At 41.8% G+C, this 23,858-nt stretch overlaps 1 protein-coding gene across 4 annotated transcripts in view; it reads left to right on the top strand.

Moving 5' to 3' along the window:
- Positions 1–23,265, top strand: part of rnf123 (ring finger protein 123) — a 406,183-nt gene extending 382,918 nt beyond the window's left edge. For all 4 annotated transcript variants that reach the window (XM_078209329.1, XM_078209331.1, XM_078209330.1 and 1 more), the window contains exons 38-39: positions 16,854–16,939; positions 20,912–23,265. In XM_078209329.1, coding sequence (XP_078065455.1) covers positions 16,854–16,939; positions 20,912–21,011 — 186 coding nt within the window. In that variant the 3' untranslated portion in view covers positions 21,012–23,265. The remainder of the gene's footprint in view (positions 1–16,853; positions 16,940–20,911) is intronic.
- Positions 23,266–23,858: the final 593 nt, after the last annotated feature.

The following is a 23,858-nucleotide window of genomic DNA, read 5'->3' on the forward strand; positions in this document are numbered from 1 at the left end:
AAAGAATTAGATATCGGGGGGCAGGGGTGTAGTGGTGTTGTTGCTGGACTATTAATCCAGAGACCTAGAATAATCCTCTGGGGACCCAGATTCAAACCCCATCATGACAGATGGCAAAATTTGAAGGGGCGGCATGGTGGCACAGTGATTAGCACAGCAGCCTCACAGCGCCAAGGACCCAGATTCAATTCCAGCCTCGGGTGACTGTCTATGTGGAGTTTCCACCTTCTCCGCGTGTCCGTGGGTTTCCTCCGGGTGCTCTGGTTTCCTCCCACACTCTAAAGATGTGCGGATTAGGTTGATTGACCATGCTAAATTGCCCCTTGGTGTCAGGGGGACTAGCAGGGTAAATACATGGGGTTATGCAGATAGGGCCTGGGTGGGATTGTTGTCGGTGCAGGCTCAATAGGCCAAATGGCTTCCTTCTGTACTGTAGGGATTCTATGATTCTTGAGCTAAAGGGATCAAGGGATATGGAGGGAAGGCAGTATCAGGGTTTGGAATGATGATCAGCCATGATTGTAATGAATGGCGAAGCAGGCTCGAAGGGCCAAATGGTTTACTCCTGCTTCTATTTTCTTTGTATGTTTCTATGTATATCCCATGGTGTCCTGGTCTCTGATGTGAGATATCCCATGGTTTCCTGGCATCTAATGTCGGATATCACATTGTCTTCATGTATCTGATGTGGGATATCTCACAGGTCCTGGTACCTGATCTGGGATATCACAGAGAGTCCGGGTATCTGAATTGGGATATCACATGGTGTGCTAGTCTCTGATGTGGGATCTCACAAGATGTCCTGGGATTTGAGTGAGATATTGCACGGTGTTTGTGTATCTGATATGGGATATTACACTGTGTTCGTGTATCTGATATGGGATATTACACTGTGTTCGTGTATCTGATATGGGATATTACACTGTGTTCGTGTATCTGATATGGGATATTACACTGTTCGTGTATCTGATATGGGATATTACACTGTGTTTGTGTATCTGATATGGGATATTACACTGTGTTTGTGTATCTGATATGGGATATTACACTGTGTTCGTGTATCTGATATGGGATATTACACTGTGTTTGTGTATCTGATATGGGATATTACACTGTGTTTGTGTATCTGATATGGGATATTACGTGGTGTCCCAGTGTCTGATGAAGGATATCACGCGGTGTCATTGTATCTGATCTGGTAAATCGCACAGTGTTCTGGTGTCTGATTTGAGGTATCACAGTGTCCTGATATCTGATGTGGGATATCAGTGTCCTGGTATTGAATCTGGGATTTCACATGTTGTCCTGGTCTCTGATCTGCGATCTCACACCTGTCCTGGGATCTGATGTAGGATATCGCACAGTGTCCGTTATCTGATGTGGGATATCGCATGGTGTCTGGTTTCTGATCTGGGATATTACACGCTGTACTGGTATCTGATCTAGGATATCACAGTTCCCTGATATCTGATCCGGAATATAACGTATTCACCTATCTAATGTGGGATATCACCTGTTGTCCTAGTATCTGATCTGGGATATCACATGGTGAGCTGGTGTCTGATCTGGGATATCACATGGTGTGCTGGTATCTGATCTGGGATATCACACGCTGTCCTGTTATGACACAGTGAGGGTAAGTGAGGCTGTTCTATGATTTGCTGCAGTTTTGTTTTAAATCTCGACCTCTCAACATTTCTCCTTGAGTTGGCTGATCCCTCTCCTACTCATTTCAGTCTTACTAATGTATCTCACTCAGTGCCTGTCTGAAGGACCAGGGCTCAAACTTTTTTATCTACCTTGAAACAGAGCAGAGGAGAGTCATCTTCTCCTGGATTGACTGAAAGTGCAGATCCAACTAACAAGCGTGTAAACTGCAGAACGGCTGTGCTAAAGGGAATAGCATCAGAATGAATAATTGACAGCACAGGCACTCTCTGCTTCCCACACATGCAACGGCACTGACTCAGCAACTTTTAGCTCAACCATCAACAGTGTGAAGATATTGGGTTTGGGTTGATGCCTCATGCGCAGAGCACATCAACTTTCCGATTGCGTAACCACCTCCTCATATTACTACTCAATATAAAGTAATGGATGGCAGCAATTGCTAAATAACCTGGACACACTGTGATGGCAAATTGTTTAATGACCAGTCAGAAACACTCACTCAGAGCGGCATAATATATATCACTGCAGCTAAATGCATAGCTGCTCTCTCCTCCGTGTCTCTCCCATCCCCGTTCTCGCCTCGGTGTCTTTCCCCATCCCCGCTCCATCCACAGTGTCTCCCCCATTCCTACTTTATCCTCAGTGTCTCTCCCCATTCCCGCTCCATCCTCAGTGTCTCTTCCCATCCTCGCTCCATCCTCAGTGTCCTGCTCCATCCTCGGTATCTCTCCCCATCCTCGCTCCATCCTCAGTGTCTGTCTCTATCTCCACCCTCACTCCAAGAGGCCAGCATCAGACTGCAAAGGGGACCACTGTGCATGCATCAATGTCCCAGTATATTGGGAGATTGGTTGACAAGCCCCCCCACCCCACCCCCTTGGCACTATCTGGTGCCTGCTGGGCATTACCAGCATGCCAGGCTGACACTGCCCAAGGGGCAACCCCCACCACCACCACCCCTCCTCCAACCAACCTCCCAGCGGGGCCTCTGGTCCCACCAGCGAGGCCATCACGCCTGGTCCCCGATGGTGTGGATTTCCACCAGTGGGGTCAGAAACATTAGCAAGCCTGGACGATTGCGTCCCAGGCTCGCTAAATAGATGCAAATAAGTATTTGCATAGTGTAATGAGCCTCGCACTGTTCCTCAGCACAAAGCAGATTACGTGGAATGATCGCGACTGGCCGGACGCCAGTCGCGATTCCTGTTTTTGGCCTCCCACTGACATTTCCTGGCCCACTGCGCCCTATATCAATGGAGCAGGTTATAGTTTAAGGATAGCAGGAAGACTATAGAAGTCCTTTACAGAGTCCTTATACTTTACAGAGCTCCTCTATGCCTATGGAATACTGAGACAGAACAGCAGTCAAGGACAAGAAAAGGCCGAAGGTTCCTAATTCCACTAGTATTTTGAACTCATCTTTGCGCTCTAGATTATTCCAACCATTATTCACCTCATCTAAAACTCCACAGCCCATAAGCTAATTCACTACAAATTCAATTCTCCTGTTGCCCGTTCTCAGGGCCTATATTGGCTCCTGGTTTATCTTCAATTTCAAATTCTCATCCTCCTGTATGAATCCAGCCCCTCACCCCCAAAGCCCAGTCTCTGTAAACTTCCCATCCCTACACTTTCTTCCATCTTTACACTCTCCAATTCTGTTCCGAGTGTGTTGGAGCTACTGTTGGGAACACCTTCACTACACTGACTGCACTGGTTCAAAATGACAGCTCACCACTGCCTTCTCATGGCCCCCAAAAGATGTTCATTAAATTCCAGCGATACCAATATCCCATGAATGAATAAATAGAGAGAAAAACAGTGCCCCCTCAATTGGTGCCCATCATGTAAGCTATTTGTATATTTTATATAAGTGCATTTAAAACAAATACTAGACTCAGTGTAAATATGGAGGGAGGAACGAGCTCTGAGTTTGCACTGTTTTTTGTGTGTCTTGTATTATCTTTGCCACTCGGTCTTTATCAGTCACTCTGTTATGTCTCTGTGAAGCCCCACCACACTATTCCCCCCCCCCCCCCCATGGCAGCCTCCTGTTCCTGTATTCTTTGCAGAACCATTGCATACATCATCATCATCTAGCATTGAATTTAAAACTATTTACAGAATGCCTTCCAGGCACTGTTTTTCCTGCAGTCATCTGCTGCTGTCCACTGCACCAACAAAGCAATAAACTGCATCTCCTGTGACCCTATGTGTACTAAGACTCATTCGACAGTTAAAATGTGAATGTTGTGAGCTTAGAGGCATATCCACTGGCACGATTGTCAGTAACTAGAGGACAACAGATTCAAAGTAATTGGCAAGATGAGAATTGGTTTTGTGCAGTGAGTTGTCCTGGTTTGGAATACAGTGTTCTGGAATTCCATGCGGTTGTCTGGAACTCTGGGGGATGGTCTGGAATAAAGTGCTTTTCACAAGTAAATTGACCACATGCAGAAAATATAATTTTTCACTTCTACGGGCTTATTATTCGCCACCCCTTGTTACGTGCAAGTAGAAAATGTTGTCTGGAGGGTCTAATTCTTAGTCCTGAGGGGTGCAAGTCATACATTAAAATAAAAACAAATTTGATAATTGATAGAGAGTAAATAAAGTACAAATAACTTGGGACAAATAAATGCAGATAGTTTTAATATTCTGTTTGATATCTTTACCTGTGAGCAGTCCAATGGCTGATTTCTGGCTCCAGTAAATGGGCCTCTGTTACACAGTATTGTTTGCATTCTGGAGCACAATATAGGGCCTGTAACAAAACATTTTTGATGATTGGAGCATTCACAAAGGTTAGTTTTGTTCAGTTTGCAAAAGACCAGTGAGAGCAATTGTAGTACAACCCCCGACTGTTGGTTTTATATAAAAATTCCAGCGAGAAACCTTCCGCAGCATTGTTACGTCAGCTCCATTTTGGTTTCTGCTCAATGTACTGATAACGTATTAGCAGTCAGAGTAAATCATTTATCTAAATACCCCTCATATCTCAAAAACAATGCTCAGGTATGGAGGGAAATGGAGGGTTGGACAGCAGTCAGATGAACAGAAAACATTCCAAGGTAGCATGCAGGGAACCGGCTGGGCTCGGCTGAGTATTGGTCAGTGAATGCAGTAGTCTGTGTACAATGGGCTAGTTAGCATGTTAGATGAACTTATAAAGGAGTCTCTTTTTTGGAACTTATCTCAAGGCAAGATATAACATGCTTTACCATGATTGAAAATAAAAGCAGGTCAAATATACACAAATAAATCTAGGTTTGACAACAATTTCTCTGCAGTATCCCCGAGCAGCAGTACATATCCATGACCCTGTGTGTGACATTCAACACAGCAACTTATCACCCACAGCTCAGGTTTCCTTAAAAGGAAAAGAAACTACTTCCAAATAAATGTTTCATAGACACCAGTCAAAAATATCAAAATCAATAGTTTGTGATGCTATTATTTCACCGATGATATCAGAGCAGGACAAATAACCTGAAATACAATCATTAATGGGTGAATTAAGAGGTATTAAAATAACTTACCCTGCTGAATACAAAGGAACTCTGTATAGTTACACAGTGAATGATCCTTACCCTGATGAATACAGAGGAACTCTGTAATTATGCAGTGATTGATCCTCAACCTGCTGAATACACAGGAACTCTGTATCGTTATACAGCAAGTTATCCTTACCCTGCTGAATACACAGGAACTCTGTATAGTTACAAAATGAGTGATCCTTATGCTGCTGTATATGCAGGAACTCTGTAGAGTTACACAGTGAGTGATTCTTACCCTGCTGAATACACAGGAACTGTGTATAGTTATACAGTGAACGATCCTTACCCTGCTGAATACACAGGAACTCTGTATAGTTACAAAATGAGTGATCCTTATGCTGCTGTATATGCAGGAACTCTGTAGAGTTACACAGTGAGTGATTCTTACCCTGCTGAATACACAGGAACTGTGTATAGTTATACAGTGAACGATCCTTACCCTGCTGAATACACAGGAACTCTGTATAGTTACAAAATGAGTGATCCTTATGCTGCTGTATATGCAGGAACTCTGTAGAGTTACACAGTGAGTGATTCTTACCCTGCTGAATACACAGGAACTGTGTATAGTTATACAGTGAACGATCCTTACCCTGCTGAATACACAGGAACTCTGTATAGTTACAAAATGAGTGATCCTTATGCTGCTGTATATGCAGGAACTCTGTAGAGTTACACAGTGAGTGATTCTTACCCTGCTGAATACACAGGAACTGTGTATAGTTATACAGTGAACGATCCTTACCCTGCTGAATACACAGGAACTCTGTATAGTTACACAGTGAGTGATCCTTATCCTGCTGAATCCACAGGAATCCTGTATAGTTGCACAGTGAGTGATCCTTACCCTGCTGAATACATAGGAACTCTGTATAGTTACACAGTGCATGATCCTTACCTTGCTGAATACACGACAACTCTAATTATGCACCAAGTGATCCTTTCCTTGCTGAATACACAGGAACTCTGCATAGTTACATAATGAGTAATCCTTACTCTACTGAATACGCAGGAACTCTGTAATTATACAGTGAGTGATCCTTGCCCTGCTGAATACACAGGGGAAAATACAGTATGAAAGTAAGCTTGCAGGGAGCATAAAGACTGACACTAAGAGTTTCTATAGATACATGAAGAAAAAGAGGTTAATGAAGACAAATGTAGGTTCCCAAATGTACTATAGAAATATATAGTAGGGGACAAAGAAATAGCTGAGCAACTGAATACATACTTTGGTTCTGTCTTCACATAACAGGACACAATGGAGAATGCAAGATTTAGTGAGAGGGAAGAACTGAGGGAGATCAATATTAGTAGAGAAAAGGTGCTGGGAAAATTGATGTGATTGAAGGTGGATAAGTCCCCAGGGCCTGATAATCTACATCCCAGAGTACTTGAGGAAATAGCTCTAGAAATAGTGGATGCATTGGTGGTCATCTTCCAGGATTCTATAGACTCTGGAACAGTCCCTGCAGTTTGGAGGATAGCTCAATATTCAAAAAGGAGGTAGAGAGAAAACAGAGAATTAGTAACTGTGTAACTAGTAGAGTTGACAAGGGGAAGCCAGTAGATGTGATATATTTGGACTTCCAGAAAGTGTTTGACAAAGTCCCACATAAGAGATTATTGTGCAAGATTAAAGCACATGGAATTGGGGGAAGTGTATTGAGATGGATAGAAAACTGGTTGGCAGAGAGGAAACAAAGAGTAGGAATTAATGGTTCCTTTTCAAATTGGCAGGCAGTAACTAGTGGGGTGCCACAGGGATCGGTGCTGGGACCCCAGCTATTCACAATATATATTAATGATTTGGATGAGGGAACAAAATGTAACATCTCAAAGTTTGCAGAAGATACCAAGTTGGGTGCGAGGGTGTACTGTGACAAGGATGCAGAGATCCTTCAGAATAACCTGGACAGGTTGGGTGAGTGGGCAAATCAATGGCAGATGCAGTATAATTTCGATAAATGTGAGGTTATTCACTTTGGAAGCAGAAACAAGAAGGCAGATTACTACCTGAATGGCTGTAAATTGGGAGAGGGGAATGTGCAGCAGAACCTGAGTCGCTAAAGGTAAGCATTCAGGTGCAGCAGGTGGTAAAGGCAGCAAATGGTATGTTGGCCTTCATTGCGAGAGGTTTCGAGTACAGGAGCAGGGATGTGTTGTTGCAATCATACAGAGCTTTGGTGAGGCCACACCTAGAGTATTGTGTGCAGTTTTGGTCTCCTTTTCTGAGGAAGGATGTTCTTGCTCTCGAGGGAGTGCAGCAAAGGTTTACCAGGCTGATTCCAGGGATGGCAGGACTGATGTATGAGGAGAGTGACTAGTTAGGATTGTTTTCGCTGGAGTTCAGACGAATGAGGGGGAATCTCATAGAGACTCATAAAATTCTAACAGGACTAGATAGGGTAGATGCAGGGAGGATGTTCCCGATGGTGGGGGAGTCCAGAACCACGGGTCACAGTCTGAGGATTTGGGGTAGACCATTTAGGACGGAGATGAGGAGACATTTCTTCATCCAAAGAGTGGTGAGCCTGTGGAATTCATTACCACAGAAAGTAATTGATGCCAAAATATTGAATGTATTCAAGAGGTGGCTAGATATAGCACTTGGGGCCAGTAGGGTCAAAGGTTATGGAGAGAAAGCAGGATTAGGCTATTGAGTTGGACGATCAGCCATGATCGTAATGAATGGCGGAGCAGGCTTGAAGGGCCGAATGGACTCATCCTGCTCCTATCTTTTATGTTGCTATGAACTCTGTAATTACATAGTGAGTGATCCTTACCCTGCTGAATAAAACAGGATCTCTGTATAGTTACAGTGAGTGATCCTTACCCTGCTGAATACATAGGAACTCTGTATAGTTACACAGTGAGTGATCCTTACCCTGCTGAATCCACAAGTACTCTGTAATTATACAGCGAGTGATCCTTACCCTGCTGAATACACAGGAACCCTGTATAGTTACATAGCGAGTGACCCTTCCCCTGTTGAATATATAGGAACTCTGTAATTATGCAGTGAGTAATCCTCACCCTGCTGAATACACAGGATCTCTGTATACAAAGAACAACAAAGAACAGTACAGCACAAGAAACAGGCCCTTCGGCCCTTCAAGCCTGTGCTGCTCATTGGTCCAACTAGACCATTCGTTTGTATCCCTCCATTCCCAGAATGCTCATGTGACTATCCAGGTAAGTCTTAAACAATGCCAGCGTGTCTGCTTCCACCACCCTACTTGGCAGCGCATTCCAGGCCCCCACCACTCTGTGTAAAAAACGTCCCTCTGATATCTGAGTTATACCTCATAGTTGCACAATGAGCGATCCTTACCCTGCTGAATACACAAGAACTCTATAATTACACAGTGAGTGATCCTCACCCTGCTGAATATACAGGAACTCTGTAATTATGCAGTGAGTGATCCTTACCCTGCTGAATAAACAGGAACCCTGTATAGTTACATAGTGAGCGAATACAAAAGAACTTGAATTACACAGTGCGTGATCCTTACCCTATAGGAAGCAGTTAACAAGCAATGTGTTGAACTCTGGCTGTACCATCAGGAATGTTGTTTCCTTGTATGTTTCTACATGTGTTGTGTTGTATGGTATTCTGTACCTCTCCTGACAATATTTGACATATATCATGGAATCCCTACAGTGCTGAGGAAGGCCATTCAGCCCATCAAGTCTACACTGACTCTCTGACAGAGCATCTAATAGAGTATAATGGGTAAATATGCAATACATCTGACTCCCTCAATCTACCATAGGCCATAGTTAGGTGTAAACTCCCAGGAGTCTTACTTGTATTTTTGGTGACCCTAGCTGCAGTACATGCGTTTGACAGAGCTGTTTGTGAACATGGTGTAAATACTAAGAACAGTGGCTGGTATGCCCAGATTTTACCAGGTTTTGTAATCATCAGCCTCACGTATTCAATTTTTCTTTCAGCTTAGCAGTGATACAGGATGATTTGTCAGATGTGATTAATGGGAGAGCCATGATTTTACTGCCAGGTGAAGGCCAGCTGTTGGAGTAAGGCACAGACCTGATCCCTGTCCTTCCCCCCTGTACTTCCATCGAAACAGCAGAGCCCAGCTTCTTACTCAAGCTGACAGAGTAATGGGTCATCATCAACAACCAGACACAGCATTAGAAAGAGAACTGGCATTTATGCAGCTGATCACAACCTTAGGTTACCCTAAAGCCTTTCGCACCTGATCAATTACTTTGAATCACAATCTTTGTTGGTAGAACCCAATGTTATATACAATAATGTTACAAGTCAGGTTGGATACTTCAAGGTGTTATGAAGCTCGCCTGACCTGTAACATTTTATGTTGAATTTGGCTAGGATGAGCATGAGAGGTTTTACTTCAGGTGTGATTCAACTGACCCACGAGGAGCTTCTATCAAAAACAAAGTTTAATTAAGAATATTGTTGTCATGTATAATAAGACAATTAGCAAGAATTTTTAACCATTACAAACAAGAAACACAACAACCACGATAATGTATAACTCATAAGGAAATATCTCTAATGTGTTCCAACCAAAGCCAACATCCAATGCACAAAACCTTCCAAATAAACACAATACAGCATAGATTAATGCCCATTTATTACAGGTATCCAGCCTCCTGGGTTGAATGCTGAAAAATCCCTTGTGAAGAAACTCAGAAGAGGTTGTAGTCGAATCTGTTTCCCAAATACAGCTTTTTAAAGGGAAGAACAGGGAGAGGGACTGCATCTTAGCTTGCTGCTAAACTGCCTTCGACAACACACTGCCCAAAATGAAACTAAAAGCCCAAACTAAACAAATCCTATCACCTGACTGCCACAGCTTAGCTCCACCCCCCAATGACATCGCTGAAGCTGTAAGCTGCATGACTTTTACTAAAAACCTTTCTTAAAGGTACACTCACATGACACCTCCCCCTTTAAGAAAAAAAATGAACTCAACATTCAAAGATGGTTTCATTATTCAAACTCTTTCAGTTTGACATTACTAGCACTCTACAATATACATACATTTTACAAAAAATCAAAATTTGCAAACATAACAGTAACATAGTCCTTGTCTTCCATCATTGAACCTTAGCTCACTTCATCACATTTGTGGCAAAGCATCGGCAATAACATTTTCTCTTCCTGCCACATGTATAACTTTTAAATTAAATAGCTGCAATAATAGACTCCATCAAAACAGTCTGGCATTTTTAGTCTTAAATTTCCCCAAAAATGTCAATGGATTATGATCAGTATACACCAGTGTCTCTGACGAATTACTGGCAACATAAATGTTAAAATGTTGCAAAGCCAGCACTAAACTCAAGGTCTCTTTTTCAATCGTTGAATATTTCTTCTGGTGATCATTCAATTTTTTGGAAAAATACCCAACGGGCCGCACTACCCCTTTGTTGTCTTCTTGCAAGTGCACGGCACCTACACCCACATCACTCGCATCGATAGCCACCTTGAATGGTTTTGTGTAATTTGGTGTAGCCAACACAGGAGCAGTGGTTAACACAGCCATCAGGCCATCAAATGCCTGTTGACACTCCGCTCTCCACTGAAATTTGCTCTATTTCTTCAACAATTCAGTCAGTGGAGCAACCACGCTGCTAACATTTGGCACAAATTTACGGTAAAAACCATTCAGGCCCAAAAATCTAATTATTTCCCTTCGTGACAATAGTATTGGGAACTCCCCAATAACTTTTGTTTTTACATCCTGTGGGGCCACCTGTCCATTTCCAATTGTACGGCCAAGGAACGTGACTTGGGTTTTTCCAAACTTAGCCTGTTTTACCACCAAACCCGCCTCCTGAAGTCGATTGAGTAATTCCGCCAGATGCTTCAAGTGATCTTTCCGTGTCTGACTAAAAATCACCAGATTTTTCTATGTACACTGCAATTGGGTAATCCTGAAATGACTTTGTTAGTTAACCGTTGAAATGTGGCTGGGGTGTTTTTCATGCCATATGGCATAACTTTGAATTGGTATAAACCATTTGGTGTCATGGAAGCTGAAATCTCCTTCGCCCTTTCGAATAAAGGTACCTGCTAGTAACCTTTGAGTAAATCCAATTTGGAGATGATGGTTGATTGTCCAACCTTCTCAATACAGTCCTCCAGCCGTGGAATAGGATAAGAGTCTGTTTTTGTAACTGCATTAACTTTCCTATAGTCCACACACAATCGTTGGGTACCATCCGGTTTCGGTACTATCACTATGGATGAACTCCGCTCGCTACAACTCACTCCAATTATGTTATTCTTGAGCATATCTCTGATCTCCCTTTGAACTTGTGCCAATTTTAGAGGGTTAAGTCGATAAGAATGTTATTTAATTGGAACAGCATTTCCCACATCTACATCATGCATAGCCATTCTAATACTTCCCAACTTATTCCCACATACTTGTCCATGTGATATTAATAACTCGTTCAGGTCAGTTCGATTTTCCTCTGGAAGGTAACTCAATACTTTATCCCAATTTTTAATAATGACCTCATTCTCCAATTTAATTTGAGGAATATCAAATTCAGAGTCATCTGGATTCAGTTCTTCCTTCTGAGTTGTAACCACCAAAACTTCCTCCTTCTGCTCTCCTTCCCTATCAAAATACCTTTTACGTATATTCACATGACCACACTCTGAGTTTTCCTTCTACCTGGCATTCTTATCAAATAATTCATCTCACTCAATTTCCTTTCAGTTTGATAAGGCCCACTAAACCTTGCTTTTAAAGGTTCACCTGCCACTGGTAACAGTACTAAAACTTCATCTCTACTAGCAAAACTATGAATTTTTGATTTCTTATCTGCTTTCTGTTTCATCACACACTGTGCAACTTTTAAATTTCATCTATCCAATTCACCTGCTCTATTTAACCTTTCCCTAAAATTTGACACATTGTCCAATAATGTAGTCTCAGAACGTTCTCTCATCAATTTCCCCTTACCTCATGACCAAAAATCAATTCAAATGGACTGAATTTAGTTGACTCATTAGGTGCATCCCTAATTGCAAAGAGTACAAATGAAATTCCTTTATCCCAATCCTCTGGATAATCTTGACAATAAGCCCTCAACATTGTCTTCAAAGTTTGATGCCACCGTTATAACGCTCCCTGCGACTCTGGATGGTACGCAGTTGATTTAAATTGTTTTACTCCTAAGCTATCCATAACATCCTTGAATAACTTAGATGTAAAATTTGATCCTTGACCTGATTGTATTTCTGTGGATAGTCCATATCTAGTAAGAAATTTAGGTAATTCCTCTACAATCCTTTTTGCTGTAATATTGCATAATGAAATGACCTCTGGAAACCGAGTAGGCATATTCATTATGGTCAATAGATATTGATTCCCATTTTTTGTTCTAGGGAGGGGTCCTATGCAATCAATTAAGACCCTTGTAAATGGTTCCTCAGCTGCTGGAATGGGTATTAAGGGTGCTGGTTTTATCACTGCTTGAGGTTTCCCCATCACTTGACATATGTGACATGATCGACAAAATTTAGCTACATCTTTAGGCAGTCCAGGCCAATAAAAATGATTTTGTAGTTTAGCTTGAGTTTTCCTTACCCCCAAATAACCTCCTACTGGTACCTCGTGCTACTCACGACACCTCCTTTCTATAGCCTACCGGCAATATCGACCTCATCCTCCATCTGTTCTTGTTCTTTTCCAACCATCTGATCAAAAATCGTTTCTGATCATTGAACTTCAACCTTTTTCGCTCTTTGATTTATCTTCCTGTCTTAACCTGTGATTTTGCAACCTTTTTAACTACACAATCAGGAAAAATCCCAGGATTTGTGTCCTTCAACAACTCAATTGTTTGATTTTCCACTGGCTTGTCAACCACAGTAGCATCACTCCCACAGCGATCCAGCTATATCGTTACCCAAGATAAACTGTATTCCTGGACAAGATAATTTCACTATCACTCAAAGAACAAAGAAAAGTACAGCATAGGAACAGGCCCTTCAGCCCTCCAAGCCTGCGCCGATCATGATGACTGCCTGAACTAAAACCGGAGTCTGTATCCTTCTATTGCCATCCTATTCATGTATTTGTCTAGCTGCCCCTTAAATGTCACTATCGTATCTGCTCCCACCACCTCCTGAGGCAGTGTGTTCCAGACATTCACCACCTTCTGTGTAAAAAAAAAATCTTGCCTCGCACGTCTCCTCTAAACTTTTCCCCACCGCACCTTAAACCTATGTCCTCTAGTACTTGACTTTTCTACCCTAGAAAAGAGTATCTGACTATCCACTCTGTCCATGCCACTCATAATCTTGTAGATCTCTATCAGGTCACCCTTCAACCTCCGTCATTCCAGTGAGAAAAAACCGAGTTTATCCAACCTCTCCTAGTAGCTAATACCCTCCAGATCAGGCAACATCCTGGTAAATCTCTTCTGTACCCTCTCTCTCCAAAGCATCCACATCCTTCTGGTAGTGTGACGAACAGAATTGTACACAATATTCTAAATGAGGCCTTACTAATGTTCTGTACAGCTGCAGCATGACCTGCCAATTTTTATACTCAGTGCCCTGACTGATGAAGGTAAGCATGCCGTATGCTTTCTTGACTACCATATCCACCTGCATTGCCACTTTCAGTGATCGGTGGACGTGTATGCCCAGATTTCTCTGCCTGTCAATACTCCTAAGGGTTCTACCATTGACTGTATAATTTCTACATATATTGGATCTTCCAAAATACATTATCTCACACTTGTCCAGATTAAACTCCATCTGCCATTTCTCTGCCCAGGTCTCCAGTCGGTCTATATCTTGCTGCATCCTTTGACAATCCTCTTCACTATCCATAACTCGATCAATTTTTGTGTCATCTGCGAACTTACTAATCAGACCAGCTACACTTTCCTCCAAATCATATATATATACTACAAACAACAAAGGTCCCAGAATTGATCCCTGTGGAACACCGCTAGTCACAGCCTTCCATTCAGAAAAGCACCCCTCTACTGCTACCCTCTGTGTTCTATGGCCAAACCAGTTCTGTATTCATCTTGCCAGCTGTCCTCTGATCCTGTGTGACTCCTACTACTACTTCACCACTCTTCACTGGACTCTCCAACCTCACCTTCAACCTCTTCTCACCCTGAGTTCCACATATTACCAGCTTGTCTGGCAATACTCCTCCCACGTTGCACAACTCCGCATCTCTTACCATCAAAGATTGACTTGCTCCCATATCTCTTAAAATTTTAACCTCATTACCTACTCCTCCTGGTACACCTGAGCAAACTTTACCCACACAAGTAAATTCTTTAAAAAGAGATCTGGCACTTCTTATCAATCAACTCCTGATCAGGGTACCTTCTTTTGCATCTCCTTCGCTTCGATTGGACTTCCTTTACCACTTTAACAAACCCTACTGGCTTATCCTGTTTTGCCACATCAGTTTTCCGAGTGCTTTTCTTAAACCCCCAATACTGTGACTTTACATGGCTTAATTTATTACAGTAAAAACATCTGAAGTTTTTCATTTCTCTTCCACCCTCCTGTATTTCTTTTTTAACCTGAGGTACACTATCTTTATTATCTCCCACAAAATCTCCTTTACCTTTACCACCTGAGTATTTCTCTTTTGCCCAGTTTCTATCCCTCACTGGTTGAAAATGTTGTCGGAAACCAAACTTTGATCTATGAACTAATTCATAATCATCTGCCATTTCTGCTGCTAATCTCGCAGTTTTAACCCTCTGCTCTTCCACACGAGTTCTCACTACATCAGGAATTGAATTTTTAAACTCCTCCAAAATAATCATTTCTCTAAGAGCTTCATATTTTCAAAGTCCTTATCCACCTATCAAAATTACTGTGATCCTTTGAAATTCTATGTATGTTTGACCTGGTTCTTTCCTTAGATTTTTAAACCTTTGTCTGTAAGCTCCTGACACTAGTTCATATGCACCCAAGATGGATTTCTTCACCTCCTCATACGTACCAGATATCTCCTCTGATAGTGATGCAAACACTTCACCAGCTCTACCTACCAACGTTGTTTGAATCAGTAATACCCACATATCTTGTGGCCATTTCATTTGTTTAGCCACTTTCTCAAATGAAATGAAAAAGGCTTCTACATCCTTCTCATCGAACTTTGGAATGCTTGGACATATTTAAATAGATCCCCATCAAGCCTTTGACTACGATGCTGTTGCTCCTTCTCACTATCCTCGTCACTACCCTCAACTGTACTTTGCCTTTCATCTCCGCCCGTATCCAACATTCACTTTTCAAGGCCAGTTTCCGAAGTTCAAGGTCTCTCTCTTTTTCTTTTTCATTTGCCTGCAATTCAAATAGTTTTAATTTTTCATATTCGAGCTGTTTCATTTGTAACTGAATTCTTGCCCTTTCCAACAAGTCTGACTGTGCTTCTGGCAATTTCAAATGCTGTACCATCACCACAATTATCTCTCCTTTCCATATTCTGTCAGGCAATGTCAATTGCAATGTGTTTGCCAATTCCAAAAGCTTTGCTTTAGTCACCTTTTGTAAGGTATCTTGCGTGACTTGCTCCACCCCCAGAAACTTCTGAGCCTCTGAAAGAGCCATTAGTCCACACCACATTCCCTATTTAAATTTGAATACAACACCTGAAAAGAAAACACAAATATACTCACCACTCACTATCTTTGAGTTCGCTAATCCCAAATCAATCAAGAAATACTGATTTCAATCCCGGACAAGCTCCCAATTGTTACAAGTCGGGTTGGGTATATCAAGGTGTTCTATGAAGCTCACCTGACCTATAAAATTTTATGTTGAATTGGCTAGGATGAGAGTGAGAAGTTTCACTTCAGGTGTGATTCAACTGACCCATGAGGAGCTTTTATCAAAAACAAAGTTTCATTAAGAATATTGTTGACATGTATAGTAAGGCAATTAGCAAGAAGTTTTAACCATTACAAACAAGAAACACAACAACCACGATAATGTATAACTCATAAGGAAATATCTCTGTGTTCCAACCAAAGCCAACATCCAACACACAAAACCCTCCAAATAGACACAATAAGTCAGTTAATGCCCACTTATTACAGGTATCCAGCCTCCTGGGTTGAATGCTGAAAAATCCCTTGTGAAGAAACTCAGAAGAGGTTGTAGTCGAACCTGTTTCCCAAAACACAACTTTTTAAAGAGGAGAGGGAGAGAGACTGCATCTTAGCTTGCTGCTAAACTGACTTCAACAACACTCTGCCCAAAACAAAACTAAAAGCCCAAAGGAAAAACCCCTATTACCTGACTGCCACAAACGAAACAGAAAACCCTACCATCTAACTGCCACAGCTTAGCTCCACCCCCAATGACATCACTGAAGCTGTAAACTGCATGACTTTTACAAAAAACCTTAAAGGTACACTCACATGACAACAGTAAGATGGAAGTTTGCTAATCCTGACAGATTTCTCTGAGGAAAACATGAGTTTGAAAAGGATTTGTCTGTATTTTGAGTGAAGTATTGGCATGAATAAAAGGAGGATGGGATGGGGCATCAGCCTACCTGCTGGTTATGTGATGATTAGGAGACTATAGCCTAAGGGTTGTTGTAATCTCTTTTTGTTTCCTTGCAGCCCACCAGTGAGGAGGACCTGTGCCCGATCTGTTACGCTCACCCAATCTCTGCCGTCTTCAGGCCATGTTCACACAAATCCTGCAAGTAAGGCCAGCCTAGGAAACTGTATTGTGACAATGTATTGACATTTATCTTGTCAATATTTTTTGCAAAGGATTTTATAACACAGACCATTTAACCCAACAAGTCTATGCTGGTGTTTATGCTCCACACGAACCTTCTCCCTTCCTCCTTCATCTTCTAGTTGGTTACCCAAAACTAGCTTCTCTTCAAATGTATCTACACTATTTGTTTCAGTTACTCACTGTGGTGGTGAGTTCCACATTCTAACCATTCCTTGGATAAGAATTTTTCTGTTAGATTTATTAGTGAATATCTTATATTGATGGCCCCTAATTTTGGATTCCCCATAAGTGGAAACATCTTTGATTTTTATCTTATTTTTACCTTAATTTTTAAAGGTCTGTTGGATCACCTCTCCCTGTCTATCCTGCAGAAAAGAGTCCCCTTTATTCAGTCTTTCCTGATAGTTGTAACCTTTAGATCTGGGATCATCCTTGTTTCTATTTATGGACTTCTCTGCTTTTGGATTTGATTCCTTTAGAAATGAAATTCAGTTGTTTGATTTTGTTTTCTTTTGGCATTGTGATTTCTAGTGATTTGTATGTTGCTCGATGTGTCTTCCTGTACCGTATTTAGATTCTTATTTTCCAAGGACTATGTGGCCTTATATCTCCTAACAAAATACACCTCTGCACACTTATCTATTACATCAAATATACAGTATAAAAACAGGCCAGAGCATATGCTGACAATCATCGTAACATCTTCTACCCTCTCCCTTAAATATTTATCTAGTTTCCTCTAAAATGCATCTATAATATTCCTCTCCACCATTTCCTGTGGTAATGAGTTTCACATTCTCGGGGTTAAGACATTCCTTCTGAATTTCTGATTGGATATCTTGGTGACTATCATATATCCCTATCATGTATCCATGGTTTCTAGTTTTGCTCTTCCCTACAAGGGGAAATACACTCTGTGTCCACTCCAACAAACCTTTCATCATTTGAAATACCTTTATCAGAACACCCCAAAGCCTTTCTCTTTTGAAAAGAAAAGAGACGCAGCCCAATAATCCTTTGCAAAGGCAGTATCATCCTTGTAAATCTTTTTTGGCACTCTTTAGACTCTTTATATCCTTAATCATAATATGGCAACCAGGACTGTACAAAATACTCTTTAAGTCTGGTCTAACCAAGGTCAATCTAAGTTTAGAATAACTTGACTTCTCTACTTTTCAATTCTATCCCTCTAGAAATAAACCTGAATGCTTTGTTTGTGGCTGTATTAACCTGTCTTTTTGGTGATATTTGTTACTCCCAAATCCCTTTGCCTTATTTAGATTCTCGTTTTCCAATTATCTACCTAGCTGTTAACTATACAATGCAATTTGGTGTCATTCTCAAATTTGGAAATTGTACTTGTAGTTCCTAGCCCAAATTGTAAATGATGAACAACAGTGATGCCAGCACTATGCAATACCTTACCAAAGACCTTTGGGAAATTATGTATATTACATCCACTTCATTCCTGTTTTCTCCTTTCTCAGACCAGGAACAGTATCAGTTACTTAGCCACTCTAGCTCATTTCTAGATCAAGGCTGATCTGCATCTTAACTCTATCCACCACCTAGTTTTTATAGCCCCCAATACATTTGCCTAACAAAAATCTATCAATCTTAGTTTTGAAATTCTCAATTGACTCCCCGCCTCAATAACAGAGCTCTACAAGACTCTGTCAATAAATGCTTTCTGGCTTCACTCCTGAATGCTCTAGCCTGCACGCCCCTTTATTCTAGATTTCCCCACCAGAGGAAATCGTTTTTCTCTCTCTACCATATTGAATCCTTTTATCATCTTAAGCCTCAATTTGACCACTTCTTAATCTTCTATACTTAAGGCAATGCAATCCTAGCCTATGTAACCTGATTGCATAATTTAATCCTTTAGACCCAATATCATTCTGATGAAAGTTCTGTTACTTCAAAAAACTAAATAAGCTAACCCTGGCCTTTTAAATCTGTGCTGGCTACTTACTGTAGCTTTGGTTTCTAGATTTTTTTCTATCAGATATTTTAATAAAAAATCCATTATTTTGCATCCAATTTATGGCCCTGAACACAGTAAGGCTGCTCTTAAACCTCCCGCAGAACATAGGTCTGTCATATGAAGATAGACTAAGTCGGTTAGGATTGTATTAATTGGAGTTTAGAAGAGTGAGAGCGCTTCTCCTCATAGAAACTTTAAAAATTCTAACAGGATTAGACAGGGTGGATTCAAGAAGAGTGTTTCCGATGGTGGGGGAGTCCAGAACGAGGGGTCATAGTTTGAGGATAATGGGTAAACGTTTTAGGACTGAGGTGAGGAGAAATTTCTTTACCCAGAGGGTGGTGAATGTGTGGAATTCATTACTACAGAAAGTAGTTGAGGCTAAAACGTGTGATTTCAAGAAGAAATTAGATATAGCTCTTGGGGCTAAAGGGATCAAGGGATATTGAATTTGATGATCAGCCATGATCAAAATAAATGGCAGAGAAGGCTCAAAGGGCGAAATGGCCTACTCCTGCTTCTATTTTCTTTGTTTTTATGTTTCTATTCCCTGTTTTTGCAGCTACTCGTAGCTTATTCATCTAGTCCCAATTCCGAGTAGTTGCCTCTTGCTGTCCCCTCTCAATACCTGTATTTCTTTCTCATGATGTAAGGACCAGAACACTACTGCTCTGTACAAATTCCCAATCACTTGCTGAAATCTGTGCCCTATACCTCTAGCTGTTCATCAAAAATGCCCTTCTATCCCTTCACTGCTCTCACGCCAGGCAAGTGCTTTCAGTGATACAGCAATAATCCACACCCATTCCAGTGCATTCCCTCCATTCAGTGCGATAATCCCATTTAGTTTATATTTGTCTGGGTTTTGGTGTGATGCCTCTCTATCTCTGTAATTTTCCTGCTGCCTTGCTATTTTACCAATGGTGGGGACAACCCTCCCACCCAGAGACCAAATGAGCCACATGTGACCAATTAAGGGTTTCCTCCCTCCACCACTGGCATTTTAGCATTGTTGTGTGATACTCTGCCATGTGGGGAAACACCCTGGCAACCACGGGGGAGGTGGCTCCTGATCAGCCTTACTGGGATTAACCTGACTGTTTGGGAGGGTGACCTGCTTCCATGGTGTCCTCAACATCCCATGTAGCCATTGCTCCTGGTTCTGATGCTGAACCTCTGGCTCTCCAATTGGCCCACAGCTCTTGGGGATAATGGGTAAACCTTTTAGGACTGAGGTGAGGAGAAATTTCTTCACCCAGAGGGTGCTGAATGTGTAGAATTCACTACCACAGAAAGTAATTGAGGTCAAAACGTTGTGATTCCAAGAAGAAATTAGATATAGCTCTTGGGGTTAAAGGGATCAAGGGATATTGAATTTGATGATCATTCATGATTAAAATAAATGGTAGAGCAGGCTCGAAGGGCCTAATGGCCTACTCCTGTTTCTATTTTCTATGTTTTTATGACCCTTCATTAGTTACCTGACAACGATAAGTGTGGCCAGGGCCTGGAAGCTGCTGAGGCAAGTTCAGCAGCTTGCAGATCACAGTGATAAAATGCAGTTATTAAAGGAGCAGCTTTAGGAAGGAATTTACTCTGCAACCCTCTTTGCTCTGAACCGTCTCTCTGTGTATTTTATTGCCCTTACCTTTGAGTTCCAAATGAACTCAGAAGTGAAATATTTTGTCCTTCAGTCTTGTTGCAGAGACTGAGGTGGCTCAGATGAGGACTCCCAATTTTAAACACTGAGGAAAGCTGGAAATGAAATTTGTGAAATATTTCATGGTATTTGGGATGTGTGAAGGGCCCAGCTCTTCTGAAGTTCTGTTCCTCCTGTATAGGTGCTACATTATAAGGGGAGAAAGAATGGGCACTCAGGCATCAGCTGGGATCTGTTTTTGATCCAGTAAATCAGGATTTTACCTGTTGCTGTTTTCCTTCCAGGGCCTGCATCAACCAGCATCTGATGAACAGCAAGGATTGTTTCTTCTGCAAAGCCACAATCACAGCAGTGGATGATTACACAAAACCATCCTCCTCCTAATTACTACTGACCCTGCTTTCCAACACTGAGGGTAAAGGAGAAGTGATGCTTTTTCAGGACATTGGGGACTATGCAGGGATTGCAATGATCAATATCTGATGTTTACAAAGGGAATGATCTTCAGTGAGCAGTGATATGCTTGTTAGACTGCTATTCTGTTTCAAATATTGATCACTAGTGACTGAGACTAACATGTTCTGAAGGGCAATTTACAGATTGCATTTCCCTCTATCCTATCAAATACGGACATGCAAACTGTCTTAACAATGACTGCTACACTGGGTCCTAATGCCTACCCTGTATATACATATTATACACCAGCTCATGAGACAGAAATTGGTCAAGTTTTAAATCATTTGAAAGCAATTGGAAAGGAAATATGTGTGTGTGTCTCCCACTGTATTGTTTGGTGTCAGTATGAGCCAGGCAGAAATTTTGAATAATTACTTAATTTGTCCTGTAACCTGTGAGAAGACATCCTTTTGTCTACTGATTATTTCATGCTTCAGGTTACAGTTGAGGTGCTCAGAGCTGCCACATTTGGTTTCATCAATCATTATGGTTTCTGTTGGGGAGTTTTCAACACAGACAGAATTCAGATATCTGTTGATCAGCTGCACCGTTCAGTGCCCTACTTTGTGCTGGATTAAGTTTTATTCTTAACCCAGTTTGTCAGAAAACCATGGGAACATTTCCTTCAAACTCAAAAGCTCCCCAGCAGTTTTGCTGTACAATCACACATGGAAAGTGTCTTCCTGCAATCCCTGCCCATTTGATTGCTTTACCAGGACTTGGTTCATAGTTGGGGGCCCAGTAGCTATAGGTTTAAGTTTGATGCACTTGACATCCAGAATCTGATGTGGGTCACTGATGCTGTAGAGACTTGCTGGAATTTAGCAACACCACCAACTCTTCCCGTGGTGATGTCTGTGCCCCAGTCACATCACTAAAATGACCAACTTCCCCAAGCCTCCCGTACCCAACTGTCTGAACAAGTGTCCCCTGGACTTCCATCTTTTAGTGTTTTTTTTTCTCAGCTTCAGTTATTGTACAAGTATTCACCTAACCCATCAAAATGTTGAATTGGGTCTGACACGGAATATTGCACAAGTCAGGGCTCTGTGTTACCCTAGTGTGTTCCTATATTACTGTCACCGAAGAAAGGAGCTGGAGCAGAACACTATAAACCTCATGAACATTAACAGCAGGGAAGAGGTTTTTTTTTATCTTGGGGGTTCCCATGGATCTACAATGGGACTGAGGTCAAGGGGATTTTACAAACAAACTTTGGAAGATTGTGCATCCTTCTCCAGGTCCCAGTTTGAGAAACTTAGTGACTAAAGCTTGGCCAGCTTAAATCAAAAAGTAATAATAAACAAAATTGAGTGAGAGACATGTCAGCACTGAGCTCTCAGGCAGCAATGGAATTACCCCATGGGAATTGTACCAATGGTTTAGGCTCAAAACTGACCACAGCTACTAACACACTATGAATGAGCGAGAGATCTGCTAACCTAATTGTTAACCCCCTCCCTCCGATCTTGTTTACACCAGGGATGGTGGCATAAAACATTCTCAAAATCACCAGCAATTGGTCAACCCACAACATGTGTTTCACCAAGAAACACCTCACCATGCATCCAGCAATGATAGCAGGTCAAGTGTTGTAGCCCAGGCCACAATGCAACTTAAAGCTGGAACTAAACATTTTACATTGAAAATGGCCCTAGAGCATCATCACCAGCCCTCCTCCATCACCAGTTGAGCTGTGGTTATGGTTGTTGAGCTGTACAATGACAGAATAGTTAAATTGAACTGCTGACTTGTTACAGATGAGAATGCAGCAGAGCCGTGTTAATTGTAACTATTATCTCACAAACACATTGAAGTTTTACATTGTGAAAGATTAGATTAACTGTCTATTGTCACAGTCTGAGAACTGCTGAGAATTCCTTACCGAACTTCCAGACACTCCCACAGTTGTTTCAATGGTGATTATAAACACGGGTAGGTCACTGGGACCCAGTTATGTCAGTTAGTTGAATTACAGGTGAGGGAAGGCCTAACAGTGAACCTTTTTTCCACCTCACTGAGACTGCATGCAGTGTGAACGCCCAATGATTCCTGCTTTTAATACTGAGTCCCTTTTGTTGGAGATGTGGAGAGTGCGTGAAGCTGCTGCTTATGTTGAATTTGATAGACTGTTTTTGTGAGTTTACGCGCAGAGCGGAGCATTAAAATGATTTATCCATCAGTTTCAAGGCCTGTTTCACTGTATTTGTACACAGCAAGCTATATTTCAGGACAGACCATGTCTCCCAGCCAGCTACATCACCTCAACATCATCAATTACCAAACACTCTAGAAATTCCCAGCAGCATTCCATCAAAATAGCAGCAAGAACCAGCCAGTTTGCACTGGAGAGCTCAGCATTGCCAATGCTGTTTGTTCAACTGTGTTACCAGCCCTGGAGCAAGGCTCAAACTCACAATCCGTTGCTTCACACTGAGCCAAAGCTCTTGCCACTTGTTTCTGACACTGTGGGCCCGATTTTACTATTTTCATTCTAAGTGCTGAATCTAGGTGCAATTCAGATTTGACTGGGCGCTCCCATACGCACTTAACCTGAAAAAAAATCACAGGTCTGAATCGTGCTGTGGGCGGGACTTAGCACACCCAAAACAATCTGAGCTCTGAACTGCGGATGTTCAGAGAGAAAAAATATTTGAAAAACACGCTGCTGTCACATTGCTCCCGGGTCGCAAAAAGCAGATACAGTGGCCCGGGAGCAAAAAGCGAGAACGATGGCCCCCACAGACATTGCCCCACGCCCACAACATCACTGTC

The sequence above is a fragment of the Mustelus asterias genome, chromosome 3 (genome assembly GCF_964213995.1).
Source record: "Mustelus asterias chromosome 3, sMusAst1.hap1.1, whole genome shotgun sequence".
In the NCBI taxonomy this organism is placed as follows: Eukaryota; Metazoa; Chordata; class Chondrichthyes; order Carcharhiniformes; family Triakidae; genus Mustelus; species Mustelus asterias.